At 50.5% G+C, this 17,692-nt stretch overlaps 1 protein-coding gene across 3 annotated transcripts in view; it reads left to right on the top strand.

Annotated features, from left to right (window-relative positions):
- Positions 1 to 464: 464 nt before the first annotated feature.
- mst1 (macrophage stimulating 1) overlaps positions 465 to 17,692 on the top strand; it is a 225,434-nt gene continuing 208,206 nt past the window's right edge. For 2 of the 3 annotated variants that reach the window (XM_078543851.1, XM_078543850.1), the window contains exon 1: positions 465 to 642. In XM_078543851.1, the coding sequence (XP_078399977.1) occupies positions 570 to 642 (73 nt within the window). In that variant the 5' untranslated portion in view covers positions 465 to 569. The remainder of the gene's footprint in view (positions 643 to 17,692) is intronic. The other variant, XM_078543849.1, reaches the window with a different exon arrangement.

Raw genomic sequence — 17,692 nt, 5'->3', positions numbered from 1 at the left:
GGCAGGGGGGCGGGGAGGCGGTGGGGGAGGGGGGAGGTGGCAGCAGGGGGGCAGGGGGCAGGGAGGCGGTGGGGTAGGGGGAGGTGGCGGCAGGGGGGCGGGGAGGTGGTGGGGTAGAGGGGAGGTGACGGCAGGGGGGCAGGGGGCAGGGAGGCGCTGGGGGAGGGGGGAGGTGGCGGTAGGGGGGCAGGGGGGTGGGGAGGCGGTGGGGAGGGGGGAGATGGCGGCAGGGGGGCAGGGGGCAGGGAGGCGGTGGGGAGGGGGGAGATGGCGGCAGGGGGGCAGGGGGCAGGGAGGCGGTGGGGGAGGGGGAGGTGGTGGCAAGGGGGCAGGGGGCAGGGAGGCGGTGGGGGAGGGGGGAGGTGGCGGGTATAGAATGGGGTAAATGCCAATAAACAGCAATCGAGTTGATGAATCCTATTAATGTTGAAAACCTATTGCATAGTAAGTTAATAAGTGAACCAAAGACAAACAATGGTGCAATGAGGTTGTGAAGAGGGTTTATGTATTGACAGTCAGAGTCCAGAGAAAACAGCAGAATATCAGGCTCAAGCAGGACAGTAACATCAATGACCTTACAGCTGTACAAGATGGAGTCTCTCCATATACTGATCTTCATTTTCAGCAGCGAGCTTGTGGTTGGTAAGTTAAATAAAAGCTAATGTGTTAAACTGGTAGGTGGATTGCCTGTGCGGCACAGAGTGGGGAGAAAACAATGTCCCTCATATTACTGCTTTGAGCTCTGAAGAAGAGTCACAAGGACATTTGGACTTGAAACGTTAACTCCTTTTTTTCTCCACAGATGCTGTTAGTTGTGCTGAGATTTTCCAGCATGTTCAGTTTTTGTTTCAGATTTCCAGCATCCGCAGCATTTTACTTTAACCTCAGTAATCCAACAGGGCAGTATTCTCACTGGACAGTATTCCAATACCGGCAATATTCCGACAGGATAGTATTCCACGAGGGCAGCATTCCAACAGGTCACTATTCCGTCAGAGCAGTATTCTACCAGGGCAGTATTCTGTCAAGGCAGCATTCCGACAGTGCAGTATTCCTACAGGACAGCATTCCAATAAAGCAGTATTCTGACAGGGCAGTATTCCAACAGGGCAGTATTCTGACAGGACAGCATTCCGACAGGGCAGTATTCTGTCAAGGCAGTATTCTGTCAAGGCAGTATTCTGTCAGGGCAGTATTCGGAAAGGGCAGTATTCAGTCAGGACAGTACTCTGACAGGTCAGTATTCTATCAGGACAGTAACCTGTCAGGACAGTATTTCGTCAGGGCAGCATTCCGTCAGGGCAGCATTCCGTCAGGGCAGCATTCCGTCAGGACAGTATTTCGTCAGGGCAGTTTTCCGTCCGGGCAGAATTCCGACAGGGCAGTATTCCGTCAGGGCAGCATTCCGTCAGGGCAGTATTCCGTCAGGGTAGCGTTCAGTCAGGACAGTATTTCGTCAGGGCAGTATTCTGTCAGGGCAGAATTCCGACCGGGCAGAATTCTGACAGGGCAGTATTCTGACAGGGCAGTATTCCGACAGGGCAGTATTCCATTAGGGTAATATTCCGACAGGGCAATATTCTGTCAGGGCAGAATTCCGACCGGGCAGAATTCCGACCGGGCAGTATTTTGACCGGGCAGTATTTTGACCGGGCAGTATTCGGACAGGGCTGTATTCCGTCAGGGCAGTATTCTGTCAGGGCAGTATTCTGTCAGGGCAGAATTCCGACTGGGCAGAATTCCGACCGGGCAGAATTCCGACCGGGCAGAATTCCGACCGGGCAGAATTCCGACCGGGCAGTATTCCGACAGGGCAGTATTCCGACAGGGCAGTATTCCATTAGGGTAATATTCCGACAGGGCAATACTCTGTCAGGGCAGAATTCCGACCGGGCAGAATTCCGACCGGGCAGTATTTTGACCGGGCAGTATTTTGACCGGGCAGTATTCCTTCAGGGCAGTATACCTTCAGGGCAGTATACCTTCAGGGCAGTATTCCGTCAGGGCAGTACTCCGTCAGGGCAGTACTCCGTCAGGGCAGTAGTCCGTCAGGGCAGTATTCCGCCAGGGCAGTATTCCGTCAGGGCAGTATTCCGTCAGGGAAGTACTCCGTCAGGGCAGTATTCCGTCAGGGCAGTACTCCGTCAGGGCAGTACTCCGACTGGGCAGTACTCCGTCAGGGCAGTATTCCGTCAGGGCAGTATTCCTTCAAGACGGTATTCTGTCAGGGCAGTATTCCGTCAGGGCAGTATTCCGTCAGGGCAGTACTCCGTAGGGGCAGTACTCTGTCAGGGCAGTACTCCGACTGGGCAGTACTCCGTCAGGGCAGTATTCTGTCAGGGCAGTATTCTGTCAGGGCAGTATTCCGTCAGGGCAGTATTCCTTCAAGACGGTATTCTGTCAGGGCAGTAGTCCGTCAGGGCAGTATTCTGTCAGGGCATTATTCCGTCAGGGCAGTATTCCTTCAAGATGGTATTCTGTCAGGGCAGTAGTCCGTCAGGGCAGTATTATGTCAGGGCAGTATTATGTCAGGGCAGTATTATGTCAGGGCAGTATTATGTCAGGGCAGTATTCTGTCAGGGCAGTATTCTGTCAGGACAGTATTCCTTCAAGACGGTAGTCTGTCAGGGCAGTATTATGTCAGGGCAGTATTCCGTCAGGGCAGTACTCCGTCAGGGCAGTACTCCGTCAGGGCAGTACTCCGTCAGGGCAGTACTCCGTCAGGGCAGTACTCCGTCAGGGCAGTACTCCGGCAGGGCAGTATTCCGACCAGGTAGTATTCCGACAGGGCAATATTCTGTCTGGGCGGTATTCTGTCAGGGCAATATTGCGACAGGGCAGTCTCTGTCAGGACAGTACTCCGTCAGGGCAGTGTTCCGTCAGGGCAGAATTCCGACCGGGCAGAATTCCGACCGGGCAGTATTCCGACCGGGCAGTATTCCGACCGGGCAGTATTCTGACCGGGTATTATTCTGTCAGGGCAGTGTTCTATCAGGGCAGTATTCTGTCAGGGCAGTATTCTGTCAGGGCAGTATTCTGTCAGGGCAGTATTCTGTCAGGGCAGTATTCTGTCAGGGCAGTATTCTGTCAGGGCAGTATTCAGGCAGGACAGTATTTCGACAGGGCAGTATTCCGTCAGGGCAGTATTCCGTCAGGACAGTATTCTGTCAGGAAAGTAATCTGACAGAACAGTATTCTATCAGGGCAGTATGTGGTAAGGGCAGTATGTGGTAAGGGCAGTATACTGTCAGGACTGTAGTTTTTCAAGGCAGTATTCCAACAGTGCAGTATTCTGACAGGACAGAATGCTATCAGGGCAGTATTCCAACAGGGCAGTATTCTGTCAGGACAGTATTCTGACAGGACAGTATTCTGTCAGGGCAGTATTCCGTCAGGACAGTATTCGGAAAGGGTAGTATTCAGTCAGGACAGTATTCGGAAAGGGCAGTATTCAGTCAGGACAGTACTCTGACAGGTCAGTATTCTATCAGGACAGTAACCTGTCAGGACAGTATTCCGACAGGGCAGTATTCCTTCAGGACAGTATTCCATCAGGACAGTATTGCTTCAGGGCAGTATTCCTTCAGGGCAGTATTCCTTCAAGATGGTATTCTGTCAGGGCAGTATTTTGTCAGTCAGTATTCTGTCAGGGCAGTATTCTGTCAGGGCAGTATCCTTCAGGGCAGTATTCCTTCAAGACTGTATTCTGTCAGGGCAGTATTCTGTCAGGGCAGTATTCCGTCAGGGCAGAATTCCGACAGGGTAGTATTCCGACAGGGCAGTATTCTGACAGGGCAGTAATCTGACAGGGCAGTATTCCTGCAAGACGGTATTCTGTCAGGGCAGTATTTTGTCAGGGCAGTATTTTGTCAGGGCAGTATTCTGTCAGGGCAGTATTCTGTCCGGGCAGTATTCCGTCCGGGCAGAATTCCGACAGGGCAGTATTCCGACAGGACAGTATTCCGACAGGGCAGCATGCTGTCAGGGCAGAATTCCGACCGGGCAGAACTCCGATAGGGCATTATGCAAACAGTGCAACATTCCGACAGGGCTGTATTCTGTCAGGGCAGTATTCTGTCAGGGCACAGTTCCGACCGGGCAGTATTCCGACAGGGCAGTATTCCGTCAGGGCAGTATTCTGTCAGGGCAGAATTCCGACCGGGCAGAATTCCAACCGGGCAGAATTCCGACCGGGCAGAATTCCGACCGGGCAGAATTCCGACCCGGCAGAATTCCGACCGGGCAGAATTCCGACCTGGCAGTATTCTGTCCGGGCAGTATTCCATCAGGACAGTATTCCGTCAGGGCATTATTCCGACGGGGCAGTATTCTGTCAGGACAATATTCTATCAGGGCAGTATACTAACAGGGCAGAATTCCAACAGGGCAGAATTCCGACCGGGCAGAATTCAATCAGGACAGTATTCTGTCAAGGCAGTATTCTGTCAGGACAGTATTCCGACAGGGCAGTATCCTGTCCGGGCAGTAATCTATCAGGGCAGTAATCTATCAGGGCAGTACTCAGTCAGGACAAAATTCCAACAGGGCAGTATACTATCAGGGCAGAATTCCGACCTGGCAGTATTCCGACATGGCAGTATTCCGTCAAGGCAGTATTCCGACAGGGCAGTATTCCGACAGGGCAGTATTCTGTCAGGGCAGAATTCCGACCGGGTATTATTCTGTCAGGGCAGTTTTCCAACAGGACAGTATTCCGTCAGGGCAGTATTCTGTCAGGGCAGTATTCTTTCAGGGCAGAATTCCGCCAGGGCAGTATTCCATCATGGCAGGATTCAGGCAGGACAGTATTCCGACAGGGCAGGAGTCAGTCAGGACAGTATTCCGACAGGGCAGAATTCCGTCAGGACAGTATTCCGTCAGGACAGTATTTGGAAAGGAGAGTTTTCTGTCAGGAAAGTATACCGTCAGGACAGTATTCCGTCAGGGCAATATTCCGTCAGGACAGTATCCTGTCAGGAAAGTAATCTGACAGAACAGTATTCTATCAGGGCAGTATTCTATCAGGGCAGTATGTGGTAAGGGCAGTATACTGTCAGGACTGTAGTCTTTCAGGGCAGTATTCCAACAGGGCCGTATTCTGACAGGACAGAATGCTATCAGGGCAGTATTCGGACAGGGAAGTATTCTATCAGGGCAGTGTTCTGTAAGGACAGTATTCCGACAGGGCCGTAATATATCAGGACAGTATTCTGACAGAGCAGAATTCCGCCAGGGCAGTATTCCATCATGGCAGGATTCAGGCAGGACAGTATTCCGACAGGGCAGGAGTCAGTCAGGACAGTATTCCAACAGGGCAGAATTCCGTCAGGACAGCATTCCGTCAGGGCAATATTCCGTCAGGACAGTATTCTGTCAGGGCAATATTCCGACAGGGCAGTATTCCATCAGGACAAAAGTCCGACCGGGCAGAATTCCGGTGTGGCAGTATTCTATCAGGGCAGTATGTTGTCAGGGCAGTATTTAGTAAGGGCAGTATACTGTCAGGACTGTAGTCTTTCAGGACAGTATTCTGTCAGGGCAGTATTCCGTCAGGGCAGTATTTAGTAAGGGCAGTATACTGTCAGGACTGCAGTCTTTCAGGACAGTATTCTGTCAGGGCAGTATTCTGACAGGACAGAATGCTATCAGGGCAGTATTCCGACAGGGAAGTATTCTATCATGGCAGTGTTCTGTAAGGACAGTATTCCGACAGGGCTGTAATATATCAGGACAGTATTCTGTCAGGGCAGTATTCCGACAGGGCATTATCCCGACAGTGCAGCATTCCGACAGCGCAGTATTCTGTCAGGGCAGCACTCCGTCAGGGTAGCATTCCGTCAGGGCAGAATTCCGATCGGGCAGTATTCCGACAAGGCATCATACCGACAGTGCAGCATTCCGACAGGGCAGTATTCTGTTAGGGCAGTGTTCTGTCAGGGCAGAATTCCGACCGGGCAACAATCCGACACGGCAGTACTCCGACAGGGCAGTATTCTGTCAAGGCAGTATTCTGTCAGGGTAGAATTCCGACCGGGCAGAATTCCGACGGGGCATTATCCCAACAGTCAAGCATTCCGACAGGGCAGTATTCTGTCAGGGCAGAATTCCGGCAGGGCAGTATTCCATTAGGGCAATATTCCGACAGGGCAGTATTCTATCAGGGCAGAATTCCGACTGGGCAGAATTCCGACTGGGCAGAATTCCGACCGGGCAGAATTCCGACTGGGCAGAATTCCGTCAGGGCAGAATTCCGACAGGGCAGTATTCTGTCAGGGCAGCATTCCAACAGGGCAGTATTCCGTCAGGGCAGTATTCCAACAGGGCAGTATTCTGTCAAGGTTGTATTCCGGCAGGGCAGTATTCCGAACAGGTAGTATTCCGACAGGGCAATATTCTGTCAGGGCGGTATTCTGTTAAGGCAATATTCCGACAGGTTAGTCTCTGTCAGGACAGTATTCCGTCAGGGCAGTGTTCCATCAGGGCAGAATTCCGACCGGGCAGAATTCCGACCGGGCAGAATTCCGACCGGGCAGAATTCCAACGGGGCAGTATTCCGACCGGGCAGTATTCTGACCGGGTATTATTCTGTCAGGGCAGTATGCCATCAGGGCAGTATACCATCAGGGCCGAATTCCGATAGGGCAGTATTCTGTCAGGGCAGTATTCAGTCAGGGTAGTATTTGGAAAGGAGAGTATTCCGTCAGGGCAGTATTCCGTCAGGGCAGTATTCCGTCAGGGCAGTATTCAGTCAGGGCAGTATTCCGTCAGGGCAGTATTCCATCAGGGCAGTATTCTGTCAGGGCAGTATTCCGTCAGGACAGTATCCTGTCAGGAAAGTTACATGACAGGACAGTATTCCGTCAGGGCAGTATTCTTTCAGGACAGTATTCCGTCAGGACAGTATCCTGTCAGGAAAGTAATCTGACAGAACAGTATTCTGTCAGGGCAGTATTCTGTCAGGGCAGTATGTGGTAAGGGCAGTATTCTGTCAGGGCAGTATGTTGTCAGGGCAGTATTCTATCAGGGCAGTATGTGGTAAGGGCAGTATTCTGTCAGGACTGTAGTCTTTCAGGGCAGTATTCCAACAGTGCCGTATTCTGACAGGACAGAATGCTATCAGGGTAGTATTCCGACAGGGCAGTATTCTGACAGGACAGAATGCTATCAGGGCAGTATTCCGACAGGGAAGTATTCTATCAGGGCAGTGTTCTGTAAGGACAGTATTCCGACAGGGCCGTAATATATCAGGACAGTATTTTGACAGAGCAGTATTCCGACAGGGCAGTATTCCTTCAGGACAGTATCCTGTCAGGACAGTAATCTGACAGGACAGTATTCTGTCAGTGCAGTATTCCAGTGCAGTATTCGGAAAGAGCAGTATTCAGTCAGGACAGTACTCTGACAGGTCAGTACTCTATCAGGACAGTAACCTGTCAGGGCAGTATTCCTTCAGGACAGTATTCCTTCAGGGCAGTATTCTGTCAGGGCAGTATTCCGTCAGGGCAGTATTCTGTCAGAATACAATTCCGACCGGGCAGTATTCCGACCGGGCAGTATTCCGACGGCAATATTCTGAGAGGGCAATATTCTGACAGGGCAATTATCTGCCAGGGCAGTATTCTGTCAGCGCAGTATTCCATCAGGGCAGTATTCCATTAGGGCAATATTCCGTCAGGACAGTATTCCGTCAGGGCATTATTCCGACGGGGCAGTATTCTATCAGGACAATATTCTATCAGGGCAGTATACTATCAGGGCAGAATTCCAACATGGCAGAATTCCGACAGGGCAGAATTCCCAGAGGGCAGTATTCTGTCAGGACAGTATTCTGTCAGGGCAGTATTCATTCAGGACAGTATTCTGTCAAGGCAGTATTCTGTCAGGGCAGTATTATTCAGGACAGTATTCTGTCAAGGCAGTATTCTGTCAGGGCAGTATTCAGTCAGGACACTATTCCAACAGGGCAGTATACTATCAGGGCAGAATTCCGACCTGGTAGTATTCCGACAGGGCAGTATTCTGTCAGGTCAGAATTTCGACCGGGTATTATTCTGTCAGGGCAGTATTTGGAAAGGAGAGTATCCCGTCAGGGCAGTATTCCGTCTGGACAGTATTCCGTCAGGGCATTATCCCGACAGTGCAGCATTCCGACAGCGCAGTATTCTGTCAGGACAGCACTCCGTCAGGGTAGCATTCCATCAGGGCAGAATTCCGATCGGGCAGTATTCCGACAAGGCATCATACCGACAGTGCACAATTCCGACAGGGCAGTATTCTGTTAGGGCAGTGTTCTGTCAGGGCAGAATTCCGACCGAGCAACAATCCGACACGGCAGTACTCCGACAGGGCAGTATTCTGTTAGGGCAGTGTTCTGTCAGGGTAGAATTCCGACCGGGCAGAATTCCGACGGGGCATTATCCCAACAGTCAAGCATTCCGACAGGGCAGTATTCTGTCAGGGCAGAATTCCGGCAGGGCAGTATTCCATTAGGGCAATATTCCGACAGGGCAGTATTCTATCAAGGCAGAATTCCGACCGGGCAGAATTCCGACTGGGCAGAATTCCGTCAGGCCAGAATTCCGACAGGGCGGTATTCTGTCAAGGCAGCATTCCAACAGGGCAGTATTCTGTCAGGGCAGTATTCCAACAGGGCAGTATTCTGTCAAGGTTGTATTCCGGCAGGGCAGTATTCCGAACAGGTAGTATTCCGACAGGGCAATATTCTGTCAGGGCGGTATTCTGTCAGGGCAGTATTCCGACAGGGCATTTTCCCGACAGTGCAGCATTGCGACAGTGCAGTATTCTGTCAGGGCAGTATTCTGTCAGTGCAGTATTCTGTCAGGGCAGTATTCTGTCAGGGCAGTATTCTGTCAGTGCAGTATTCTGTCAGGGCAGAATCCCGACCGGGCAATATTCCGACACGGCAGTACTCCGACAGGGCAGTATTCTGTCAGGGCAGTATTCTGTCAGGGCAGAATCCCGACCGGGCAATATTCCGACACGGCAGTACTCCGACAGGGCAGTATTCTGTCAGGGCAGTATTCTGTCAGGGCATATTCTGTCAGGGCAGAATTCCGACTGGGTAATATTTTGACAGGGCAGTATTCTGTCAGGGCAGTATTCTGTCAGGGCATATTCTGTCAGGGCAGAATTCCAACTGGGTAATATTTCGACAGGGCGGTATTCTGTCAGGGTAGTATTCTGTCAGGGCATATTCTGTCAGGGCAGAATTCCGACTGGGTAATATTTCAACAGGGCAGTACTCCGACAGGGCAGTATTCTGTCAAGGCAGTATTCTGTCAGGGTAGGTTCCGACTGGGCAGAATTCCGACGGGGCATTATCCCAACAGTCCAGCATTCCGACAGGGCAGTATTATGTCAGGGCAGAATTCCGACCGGGCAGAATTCCGACCGGGCAGAATTCCAACCGGGCAGAATTCCGACCGGGCAGTATTCTGACGGCAATATTCTGAGAGGGCAATATTCTGACAGGGCAATTATCTGTCAGGGCAGTATTCTGTCAGCGCAGTATTCCGTCAGGGCAGTATTCCATTAGGGCAATATTCCGTCAGGACAGTATTCTGTCAGGGCATTATTCCGACGGGGCAGTATTCTATCAGGACAATATTCTATCAGGGCAGTATACTATCAGGGCAGAATTCCAACATGGCAGAATTCCGACAGGGCAGAATTCCCAGAGGGCAGTATTCTGTCAGGACAGTATTCTGTCAGGGCAGTATTCATTCAGGACAGTATTCTGTCAAGGCAGTATTCTGTCAGGGCAGTATTCATTCAGGACAGTATTCTGTCAAGGCAGTATTCTGTCAGGGCAGTATTCTGTCAGGGCAGTATTCAGTCAGGACACTATTCCAACAGGGCAGTATACTATCAGGGCAGAATTCCGACCTGGTAGTATTCCGACAGGGCAGTATTCTGTCAGGTCAGAATTTCGACCGGGTATTATTCTGTCAGGGCAGTATTTGGAAAGGAGAGTATCCCGTCAGGGCAGTATTCCGTCTGGACAGTATTCCGTCAGGGCATTATCCCGACAGTGCAGCATTCCGACAGCGCAGTATTCTGTCAGGACAGCACTCCGTCAGGGTAGCATTCCGTCAGGGCAGAATTCCGATCGAGCAGTATTCCGACAAGGCATCATACCGACAGTGCAGCATTCCGACAGGGCAGTATTCTGTTAGGGCAGTGTTCTGTCAGGGCAGAATTCCGACCGGGCAACAATCCGACACGGCAGTACTCCGACAGGGCAGTATTCTGTCAAGGCAGTATTCTGTCAGGGTAGAATTCCGACCGGGCAGAATTCCAATGGGGCATTATCCCAACAGTCAAGCATTCCGACAGGGCAGTATTCTGTCAGGGCAGAATTCCGGCAGGGCAGTATTCCATTAGGGCAATATTCCGACAGGGCAGTATTCTATCAGGGCAGAATTCCGACTGGGCAGAATTCCGACCGGGCAGAATTCCGACCGGGCAGAATTCCGACTGGGCAGAATTCCGACTGGGCAGAATTCCGTCAGGGCAGAATACCGACAGGGCAGTATTCTGTCAAGGCAGCATTCCAACAGGGCAGTATTCCGTCAGGGCAGTATTCCAACAGGGCAGTATTCTGTCAAGGTTGTATTCCGGCAGGGCAGTATTCCGAACAGGTAGTATTCCGACAGGGCAACATTCTGTCAGGGCGGTATTCTGTTAGGGCAATATTCCGACAGGTTAGTCTCTGTCAGGACAGTATTCCGTCAGGGCAGTGTTCCATCAGGGCAGAATTCCGACCGGGCAGAATTCCGACCGGGCAGAATTCCGACCGGGCAGAATTCCGACGGGGCAGTATTCCGACCGGGCAGTATTCTGACCGGGTATTATTCTGTCAGGGCAGTATGCCATCAGGGCAGTATGCCATCAGGGCAGTATACCATCAGGGCCGAATTCCGATAGGGCAGTATTCTGTCAGGGCAGTATTCAGTCAGGGTAGTATTTGGAAAGGAGAGTATTCTGTCAGGGCAGTATTCCATCAGGGCAGTATTCCGTCAGGGCAGTATTCCGTCAGGGCAGTATTCCGTCAGAGCAGTATTCCGTCAGGGCAGTATTCCATCAGGGCAGTATCCTGTCAGGGCAGTATTCCGTCAGGACAGTATCCTGTCAGGAAAGTTACCTGACAGGACAGTATTCCGTCAGGGCAGTATTCTTTCAGGACAGTATTCCGTCAGGACAGTATCCTGTCAGGAAAGTAATCTGACAGAACAGTATTCTATCAGGGCAGTATTCTGTCAGGGCAGTATGTTGTCAGGGCAGTATTCTATCAGGGCAGTATGTGGTAAGGGCAGTATTCTGTCAGGACTGTAGTCTTTCAGGGCAGTATTCCAACAGTGCCGTATTCTGACAGGACAGAATGCTATCAGGGTAGTATTCTGACAGGGCAGTATTCTGACAGGACAGAATGCTATCAGGGCAGTATTCCGACAGGGAAGTATTCTATCAGGGCAGTGTTCTGTAAGGACAGTATTCCGACAGGGCCGTAATATATCAGGACAGTATTCTGACAGAGCAGTATTCCGACAGGGCAGTATTCCTTCAGGACAGTATCCTGTCAGGACAGTAATCTGACAGGACAGTATTCTGTCAGTGCAGTATTCCAGTGCAGTATTCGGAAAGGGCAGTATTCAGTCAGGACAGTACTCTGACAGGTCAGTATTCTATCAGGACAGTAACCTGTCAGGGCAGTATTCCTTCAGGACAGTATTCCTTCAGGGCAGTATTCTGTCAGGGCAGTATTCTGTCAGGGCAGTATTCCGTCAGGGCAGTATTCTGTCAGGGTACAATTCCGATCGGGCAGTATTCCAACAGGGCTATGTTCCTTCAGGACAGTATTCCTTCAGGACAGTATTCCTTCAGGACAGTATTCTGTCAGGACAGTATTCCTTCAAGACGGTATTCTGTCAGGGCAGTATTCCGTCAGGGCAGTATTCCGACAGGGCATTTTCCCGACAGTGCAGCATTGCGACAGTGCAGTATTCTGTCAGGGCAGTATTCTGTCAGTGCAGTATTCTGTCAGGGCAGAATCCCGACCGGACAATATTCTGACACGGCAGTACTCCGACAGGGCAGTATTCTGTCAGGGCAGTATTCTGTCAGGGCATATTCTGTCAGGGCAGAATTCCGACTGGGTAATATTTCGACAGGGCAGTACTCCGACAGGGCAGTATTCTGTCAAGGCAGTATTCTGTCAGGGTAGATTCCGACTGGGCAGAATTCCGACGGGGCATTATCCCAACAGTCCAGCATTCCGACAGGGCAGTATTATTTCAGGGCCGAATTCCGACCGGGCAGTATTCCGACAGGGCAATATTCTGAGAGGGCGATGTTCTGACAGGGCAATTATCTGTCAGGGCAGTATTCTGTCAGCGCAGTATTCCGTCAGCGCAGTATTCCATTAGGGTAATATTCCGTCAGGGCAGAAATCTGTCAGGGCAGAATTCCGACCGGGCATTATTCCGATGGCAATATTCTGAGAGGGCAATATTCTGACAGGGCAATTATCTGTCAGGGCAGTATTCCGTCAGGGCAGTATTCCATTAGGGCAATATTCCGTCAGGGCAGAAATCTGTCAGGGCAGAAATCTGTCAGGGCAGAATTCCGACCGGGCAGAATTCCGACTGGGCAGAATTCCGACCGGGCAGAATTCCGACGGCAATATTCTGAGAGGGCAATATTCTGACAGGGCAATTATCTGTCAGGGCAGTATTCTGTCAGCGCAGTATTCCGTCAGGGCAGTATTCCATTAGGGCAATATTCCGTCAGGACAGTATTCCGTCAGGGCATTATTCCGACGGGGCAGTATTCTATCAGGACAATATTCTATCAGGGCAGTATACTATCAGGGCAGAATTCCAACATGGCAGAATTCCGACAGGGCAGAATTCCCAGAGGGCAGTATTCTGTCAGGACAGTATTCTGTCAGGGCAGTATTCATTCAGGACAGTATTCTGTCAAGGCAGTATTCTGTCAGGGCAGTATTCAGTCAGGACACTATTCCAACAGGGCAGTATACTATCAGGGCAGAATTCCGACCTGGTAGTATTCCGACAGGGCAGTATTCTGTCAGGTCAGAATTTCGACCGGGTATTATTCTGTCAGGGCAGTATTTGGAAAGGAGAGTATCCCGTCAGGGCAGTATTCCGTCTGGACAGTATTCCGTCAGGGCAGTATTCCGTCAGGGCAGTATTCTGTCAAGGCAATATTCTGATAGGGCAGTATTCCGTCAGGACAAAAGTCCGACCGGGCAGAACTCCGGTGTGGCAGTATTCTATCAGGGCAGTATGTTGTCAGGGCAGTATACTGTCAGGACTGTAGACTTTCAGGGCAGTATTCCAACAGGGCAGTATTCTGACAGGACAGAATGCTATCAGAGCAGTATTCCGACAGGGAAGTATTCTATCAGTGCTGTATTCTGTAAGCACAGTATTTCAACAGAGCTGTAATATATCAGGACACTATTCTGACAGAGCAGTATTCCGACAGGGCAGTATACTGTCAGGGCAGTATTCCTTCAAGATGGTATTCTGTCAGGGCAGTATTCTGTCAGGGCAGTTTTCTGTCAGGACAATATTCTGTCAGGGCAGTATTCCGATCGGGCAGTATTCCGACAAGGCATTATCCCGACAGTGCGGCATTCCGACAGGGTAGTATTCTGTCAGGGCAGAATTCCAACTGGGCAGAATTCCGACCGGGCAGAATTCCGAAAGGGCAGAATTCAGACAGGGAAGTATTCTGTCAGGGAAGTATTCCGACAGGGCAGTATTCTGTCAGGGCAGAATTCCGACTGGGCAGAATTCCGACCGGGCAGAATTCTGTCAGGGCAGTATTCAGTCAGGGCAGTATTCAGTCAGGACAGTATTCAGTCAGGACAGTATTCCGACAGGGCAGTATTCTGTCCGGGCAGTACTCAGTCAGGACACTATTCCAACAGGGCAGTATACTATCAGGGCAGAAATCTGACCTGGCAGTATTCCGACAGGGCAGTATTCCATTAGGGCAATATTCCGTCAGGACAGTATTCCGTCAGGGCATTATTCCGACGGGGCAGTATTCTATCAGGACAATATTCTATCAGGGCAGTATACTATCAGGGCAGAATTCCATCATGGCAGAATTCCGACAGGGCAGAATTCCCAGAGGGCAGTATTCTGTCAGGACAGTATTCTGTCAGGGCAGTATTCATTCAGGACAGTATTCTGTCAAGGCAGTATTCTGTCAGGGCAGTATTCAGTCAGGACACTATTCCAACAGGGCAGTATACTATCAGGGCAGAATTCCGACCTGCTAGTATTCCGACAGGGCAGTATTCTGTCAGGTCAGAATTTCGACCGGGTATTATTCTGTCAGGGCAGTATTTGGAAAGGAGAGTATCCCGTCAGGGCAGTATTCCGTCTGGACAGTATTCCGTCAGGGCAGTATTCCGTCAGGGCAGTATTCTGTCAAGGCAATATTCTGATAGGGCAGTATTCCGTCAGGACAAAAGTCCGACCGGGCAGAACTCCGGTGTGGCAGTATTCTATCAGGGCAGTATGTTGTCAGGGCAGTATACTGTCAGGACTGTAGACTTTCAGGGCAGTATTCCAACAGGGCAGTATTCTGACAGGACAGAATGCTATCAGAGCAGTATTCCGACAGGGAAGTATTCTATCAGTGCTGTATTCTGTAAGCACAGTATTTCAACAGAGCTGTAATATATCAGGACACTATTCTGACAGAGCAGTATTCCGACAGGGCAGTATACTGTCAGGGCAGTATTCCTTCAAGATGGTATTCTGTCAGGGCAGTATTCTGTCAGGGCAGTTTTCTGTCAGGACAATATTCTGTCAGGGCAGTATTCCGATCGGGCAGTATTCCGACAAGGCATTATCCCGACAGTGCGGCATTCCGACAGGGTAGTATTCTGTCAGGGCAGAATTCCAACTGGGCAGAATTCCGACCGGGCAGAATTCCGAAAGGGCAGAATTCAGACAGGGAAGTATTCTGTCAGGGAAGTATTCCGACAGGGCAGTATTCTGTCAGGGCAGAATTCCGACTGGGCAGAATTCCGACCGGGCAGAATTCTGTCAGGGCAGTATTCAGTCAGGGCAGTATTCAGTCAGGACAGTATTCAGTCAGGACAGTATTCAGTCAGGACAGTATTCCGACAGGGCAGTATTCTGTCCGGGCAGTACTCAGTCAGGACACTATTCCAACAGGGCAGTATACTATCAGGGCAGAAATCTGACCTGGCAGTATTCCGACAGGGCAGTATTCCATTAGGGCAATATTCCGTCAGGACAGTATTCCGTCAGGGCATTATTCCGACGGGGCAGTATTCTATCAGGACAATATTCTATCAGGGCAGTATACTATCAGGGCAGAATTCCATCATGGCAGAATTCCGACAGGGCAGAATTCCCAGAGGGCAGTATTCTGTCAGGACAGTATTCTGTCAGGGCAGTATTCATTCAGGACAGTATTCTGTCAAGGCAGTATTCTGTCAGGGCAGTATTCAGTCAGGACACTATTCCAACAGGGCAGTATACTATCAGGGCAGAATTCCGACCTGGTAGTATTCCGACAGGGCAGTATTCTGTCAGGTCAGAATTTCGACCGGGTATTATTCTGTCAGGGCAGTATTTGGAAAGGAGAGTATCCCGTCAGGGCAGTATTCCGTCTGGACAGTATTCCATCAGGGCAGTATTCCGTCAGGGCAGTATTCTGTCAAGGCAATATTCTGATAGGGCAGTATTCCGTCAGGACAAAAGTCCGACCGGGCAGAACTCCGGTGTGGCAGTATTCTATCAGGGCAGTATGTTGTCAGGGCAGTATACTGTCAGGACTGTAGACTTTCAGGGCAGTATTCCAACAGGGCAGTATTCTGACAGGACAGAATGCTATCAGAGCAGTATTCCGACAGGGAAGTATTCTATCAGTGCTGTATTCTGTAAGCACAGTATTTCAACAGAGCTGTAATATATCAGGACACTATTCTGACAGAGCAGTATTCCGACAGGGCAGTATACTGTCAGGGCAGTATTCCTTCAAGACGGTATTCTGTCAGGGCAGTATTCTGTCAGGGCAGTTTTCTGTCAGGACAATATTCTGTCAGGGCAGTATTCCGATCGGGCAGTATTCCGACAAGGCATTATCCCGACAGTGCAGCATTCCGACAGGGTAGTATTCTGTCAGGGCAGAATTCCGACTGGGCAGAATTCCGACTGGGCAGAATTCCAACCGGGCAGAATTCCGAAAGGGCAGAATTCAGACAGGGAAGTATTCTGTCAGGGAAGTATTCCGACAGGGCAGTATTCTGTCAGGGCAGAATTCCGACTGGGCAGAATTCCGACTGGGCAGAATTCTGTCAGGGCAGTATTCAGTCAGGGCAGTATTCAGTCAGGGCAGTATTCTGTCCGGGCAGTACTCAGTCAGGACACTATTCCAACAGGGCAGTATACTATCAGGGCAGAAATCTGACCTGGCAGTATTCCGACAGGGCACTATTCTGTCAGGGCAGTATTCAGTCAGGACAGTATTCCGACAGGGAAGTATTCTGTCAGGGCAGTATTCCGTCAGGGCAGTATTCCATCAGGGCAGTATTCCGTCAGGACAGTATCCTGTCAGGAAAGTAATCTGACAGGGCAGTATTCTGTCAGGGCAGTATTCTGTCAGGGCAGTTATCTGTCAGGGCAGTATTCCTTCAGGGCAGTATTTTGTCAGGGCAATATTTTGACAGGACAGTATTCTGACAGGACAGTATTGAGTCAGGGCAGTATACCTTCAGGGCAGTATTCCTTCAGGGCAGTATTCCTTCGAGATGGTATTCTGTCAGGGCAGTATTCTGTCAGGGCAGTATTCTGTAGGGACACTATTCCGTCAGGGCAGTATTCCGTCAGGGCTGTATTCCGTCAGGGCAGTATTCCGTCAGGGTAATATTCTGTGAGGGCAGTATTCCTTCAGGACAGTATTCCGTCAGGGCAGTATTCTGTCAGGACAGTATTCCTTCAGGACAGTATTCTGTCAGGGCAGTATTCTGTCAGGGCAGTATTCTGTCAGGGCAGTATTCCGTCAGGGCAGTATTCCTTCAGGACAGTATTCCGTCAGGGCAGTATTCCTTCAGGGCAGTATTCTGTCAGGGCAGTATTCCTTCAGGACAGTATTCCTTCAGGACAGTATTCCTTCAGGGCAGTATTCTGTCAGGGCAGTATTCGTTCAGGACAGTATTCCGTCAGGGCAGTATTCTGTCAGGGCAGTATGTTGTCAGGGCAGTATTCTATCAGGGCAGTATGTGGTAAGGGCAGTATTCTGTCAGGACTGTAGTCTTTCAGGGCAGTATTCCAACAGGGCCGTATTCTGACAGGACAGAATGCTATCAGGGTAGTATTCCGACAGGGCAGTATTCTGACAGGACAGAATGCTATCAGGGCAGTATTCCGACAGGGAAGTATTCTATCAGGGCAGTGTTCTGTAAGGACAGTATTCCGACAGGGCCGTAATATATCAGGACAGTATTCTGACAGAGCAGTATTCCGACAGGGCAGTATTCCTTCAGGACAGTATCCTGTCAGGACAGTAATCTGACAGGACAGTATTCTGTCAGTGCAGTATTCCAGTGCAGTATTCGGAAAGGGCAGTATTCAGTCAGGACAGTACTCTGACAGGTCAG

Source organism: Cetorhinus maximus, chromosome 6 (assembly GCF_964194155.1).
Source record: "Cetorhinus maximus chromosome 6, sCetMax3.hap1.1, whole genome shotgun sequence".
Taxonomy (NCBI): Eukaryota; Metazoa; Chordata; class Chondrichthyes; order Lamniformes; family Cetorhinidae; genus Cetorhinus; species Cetorhinus maximus.
Note: the sequence above shows the minus strand (reverse complement) of the source record. Positions and strands in the feature narration are given on the sequence as shown.